At 34.4% G+C, this 3,877-nt stretch overlaps 1 protein-coding gene across 1 annotated transcript; it reads right to left on the bottom strand.

Annotated features, from left to right (window-relative positions):
* Positions 1-79: 79 nt before the first annotated feature.
* LOC117103289 lies at positions 80-3,724 on the bottom strand. The gene is made up of 6 exons (XM_033243839.1): positions 3,504-3,724; positions 2,895-3,049; positions 1,665-1,823; positions 736-921; positions 409-651; positions 80-272 (listed from the first exon to the last, which is right to left on the bottom strand). Exons 2-5 carry the CDS (start codon positions 2,976-2,978, stop codon positions 613-615), a joined length of 468 nt encoding a protein of 155 aa, XP_033099730.1. The 5' UTR covers positions 2,979-3,049; positions 3,504-3,724; the 3' UTR covers positions 80-272; positions 409-612.
* Between the last annotated feature and the right edge of the window lie 153 nt (positions 3,725-3,877).

Raw genomic sequence — 3,877 nt, 5'->3', positions numbered from 1 at the left:
GTGTGTGTGTGTGTGTGTGTGTGTATAGATCATTACCAGCACTGTTGTACCATTTACTTAATAATTAAAATTACCTTGTCAACACCATCAGGTTTCACAACTGTGATGATTTTCATGAAGATTCCAATCAGCATACGGATGTTAGTAATCACTGTGTTCTCCAAATTCTTGTTAGTGGGCAAGTACAGAATGGTTCCAAGATCATTAAGGTAATTGAGGACATGGATGATGTTTTCTTCGTTAACATCACATTCCACAGCAATCTTCTTGATCTAGAATGAGGAATTCATTTTGCAACGCTTGTCTCACAATAGCATCAAACAAAAAACAGTTAAAATAATTAAATAAATTCAAATCGGAATTCACAATAATTAGAGTTGTCTAATAATATTAGAAAGCATTCGATACCTTATCAATTGACATGCGCAGTGCTGTTTTCCCAACGTCTTGTAGCTTAATTTTGAATTCAACCCAATTCAAGGGAACAGTTCTTGCCATTGAATTCATGTAGCTACCTACGTTTTTTTTCAGACTTTTAATCCCATCATCAAATTTTGCAGTGTTATCTACAGCATACATATGGCGGTCAACATGCCTCTCATATGGAGTTCCTTATATTTCCTTAAATATTGTCTTGAATATGTCTGTAATCTAAAAAGAATTGTATATTTTAATAATTTTTTATTATAGAATTTCTGAAATATCAGAATCCAACTAAAAACATAAATATCTTACCTTTGTCAGCTTCTCAGCATCAGTACCTGTTAATAGGTCCTTGTGCGTCCCAATCAGACTAATCGGCGGTGATGCTATCACTCCATTGATCAACGTCTCCTTTGAGCCATGTAGCAGTACTGCGTGTTCATATATTGACCTTATAAAAAATAAGATCATTTGGAGATTGGTCATCTCAAAGTGTTTCTGAAATTAAAGCCAAAAACAGCCACAACATTTACCAAAGTGAATGCAGAATGTAAAATCTAAGATAATACAATTGACATAATTGTTGTCTCTCAATGTTACTCAGCTTTCAGAAACACTCCTTCAGCGTGACCACTCACAATTTTTGATATACCCAAATGACTGGGTCGAAATTACCCAAGATTCAGCAAAAATTGCCCAAAATTACCCAAGCTTCCTGAAAATGCATTAAAATGTGAAAAAAAACGTGTTTTTCGCATGTATAGTTTCCCTTTTAGTTCATTTTATAAACCATTTTTTATTGTAATTGTTTGTGTTAATTATTAAAATTAATATTCATGAGGTGATAATACAGATAGAAAAATACGCTCTTAGTCGGCCAGTGTTATCAGTAGATCAGTGATCAAGTTTTATTATGTAATGCATTAATTAAGTAAGATCAATGGCAACGCAAATCACAAATACACAATTCTGAACCCATGTTTATAGCAATCAGTCAATTAACAATGTTATGTGCACTTCGTTGAGTTTTGCTTACTTGAATGGACTGACATATACTTTGTTACTTCTTAATTCTTCCTCTGTGACAATAATATTTAATTTTCTTAGTAAAAATAAAATACCCAAGGATTTCAACGGAATACCCAAGAACCCAAGACCAAGTCAAAATACCCAAGATCTTGGGTAAATACCCAAGCAGTGGTCACACTGCACTCCTTCCTCCTAAACAAATAATGACTTACTACTTCTTCATCCGATCTCCTTGACCTTCTCCAAGGTGCTGCTCTCCAAACTCGCAAAAAAAAATTAACTTTATGGGAATCTCTTGGTTTTGCCATTTTATGCAAATCATCAAACAAACTAAAGACTACTCCGTACGATGACCCATCTGTAAGGAAGAACTGAAAACAAAGATAGAAAATGTGCAATGAATACAAAATATAAACAAAACACAAAATGGCAAATAAGAAAACAGATTCTGCAAAGACTAACTGGCTTCCAAAACACTATCGACGACAGTCGTCGGCAACTGTCGGTAGAGGTCGCTCGATATCGCTAACACGCCGGCGTACTACCATGAATGTATAAAAATAAAATAATACATAAAAAATAAAATATATATTTTATACCTTTATCCATGGTATTACTGACTAGCCAGGCAAGGTCTAGAAAATATATTTCGGGCCGAAATTGCTTCTGTAAGGCCTTAGGCTAGGATACCTTTGACATCGTAAAATTTAGTCTATTTTTGTCAAGTTACCGTAAATCTTTAAATAACAGCCAATCTCGAAATAGCGCCGCAACGACGTGATTTTTTTTTTCCCGCCAACCGCTGCTCTCAAATAAGCGTCGCACCGAAGCCTCTATTATAAGCGCCGCGGCGCTTATTCGGGATTTACGGTACGTTATTCATCAGACAACTCATCGGTTGAACAACTAGGCCAATGAATCGAGGGCCTTTCTGAATGCGTCGACGACAGCTGTGGGTATGCAGAGTACTAGCCATAGTACCAAAACGCGGTTTTATAAACGCATGTTGATCCAAATAGAGGACATGTCTGTGATCAGGTAAAAAAAAATTATAAATAAATAAATAAATTAATATTTGAATCATTTACTTTGAAAATTAGATGCCGGTACTAAAATAATAATTTCTTTCGTAAAATAAATAATACGATTCCAATATTCGTTGCATAGACTTAATGAAATAAAAATTGGATGAAATTATTATTTTCGTATGAAACAAAAGTAAACCAGCAAATACGATATGTGTATCAATTTAAATCATGTTTTCTTCTTTCATTCCAGTAATTCAATATTTTAATAGGCTTTGTTGTGATAGTCTTTCATCGGGTTTTACTAGACATTAATGTTTATATCTTTAGATAAAGAGACCACTTCACACAATTTCTGTAAAATATCCCAAGAAAAGTAATTTTAAAAATATTTGAGTTCAATTAATTAACACTTACGCGATGAGTGATATAATAATCAAGCTGACCGGCGTAGTCCCATATGCAAGTTACATCCATCGGTCCAGTACTCTTGGTAACCATATTTTCTAATACTTTCTCATGTCGGACAAGCTGATTGGTCGCTAATCCCGTGTACTGAGATACAGGTTTTTCTATAAACACATGAAAACAAACTTTCATATCAATAGTGATAAGTGTGAACATAAATCAAATTGTAATTTATTGAGGTGGTGATGATGTGTTATGATGGCATGCTGATGAATAATGTATGCATTTTAGGAACATGGCGGTGGTGGTGATGATGATGGTAAAGGTAAGTGGCGGTGATGGCTGTAAAAATAATGTTTTGATAATTATGATGATAAATGTTCATAGGGATGATAATGTTGATGATGACGATATCATAATGAAGATGGTGAGATGATGGATGATGACGATGATGATAGTGATGATGATCATGGTGATGATGATGATGACGACAATGACGATGATCACGATGGTGGTGATGATAATTTCGATGATGATGTTGGTGGTGGAATGGCTATAGTGGTAGTGATGATGATGTCCTATATGGACATAATGTACGGTAGTGTATAATTTAAATACCTTTGGTTATCTCTGCTTCTGACTGTTCAACCTGAAAAGTAAATATAAATTTCGCAAATGTTAATACCCTAGGAGTAAGACCAGGTTTTGTATGCACTTTAAGGGTCAGAGAATTTGACCTCAGAAATTGGGTCAGGGCGGTCCAAGAATCATTTTTGGCTTAATAACACATTTTCAAAATGTGGCGAAAGGTCGAAAGGTCAGGGTCAAACATCATAATAATAATCTCCGCAACAACTGGTTTAAAACCAGAGCCTTGCAGGCGTCAACGTTCCTATGCATGATACACGACTTTTAGAAGTATATATACGTGTATGTATATATATATATATATATATATATATATACATATATGTATATATATACGTATATAT

This window comes from Anneissia japonica, unplaced genomic scaffold (genome assembly GCF_011630105.1).
Source record: "Anneissia japonica isolate Jap-2015-1 unplaced genomic scaffold, ASM1163010v1 scaffold779_len9931_cov126, whole genome shotgun sequence".
NCBI classification, from domain to species: Eukaryota; Metazoa; Echinodermata; class Crinoidea; order Comatulida; family Comatulidae; genus Anneissia; species Anneissia japonica.
Note: the sequence above shows the minus strand (reverse complement) of the source record. Positions and strands in the feature narration are given on the sequence as shown.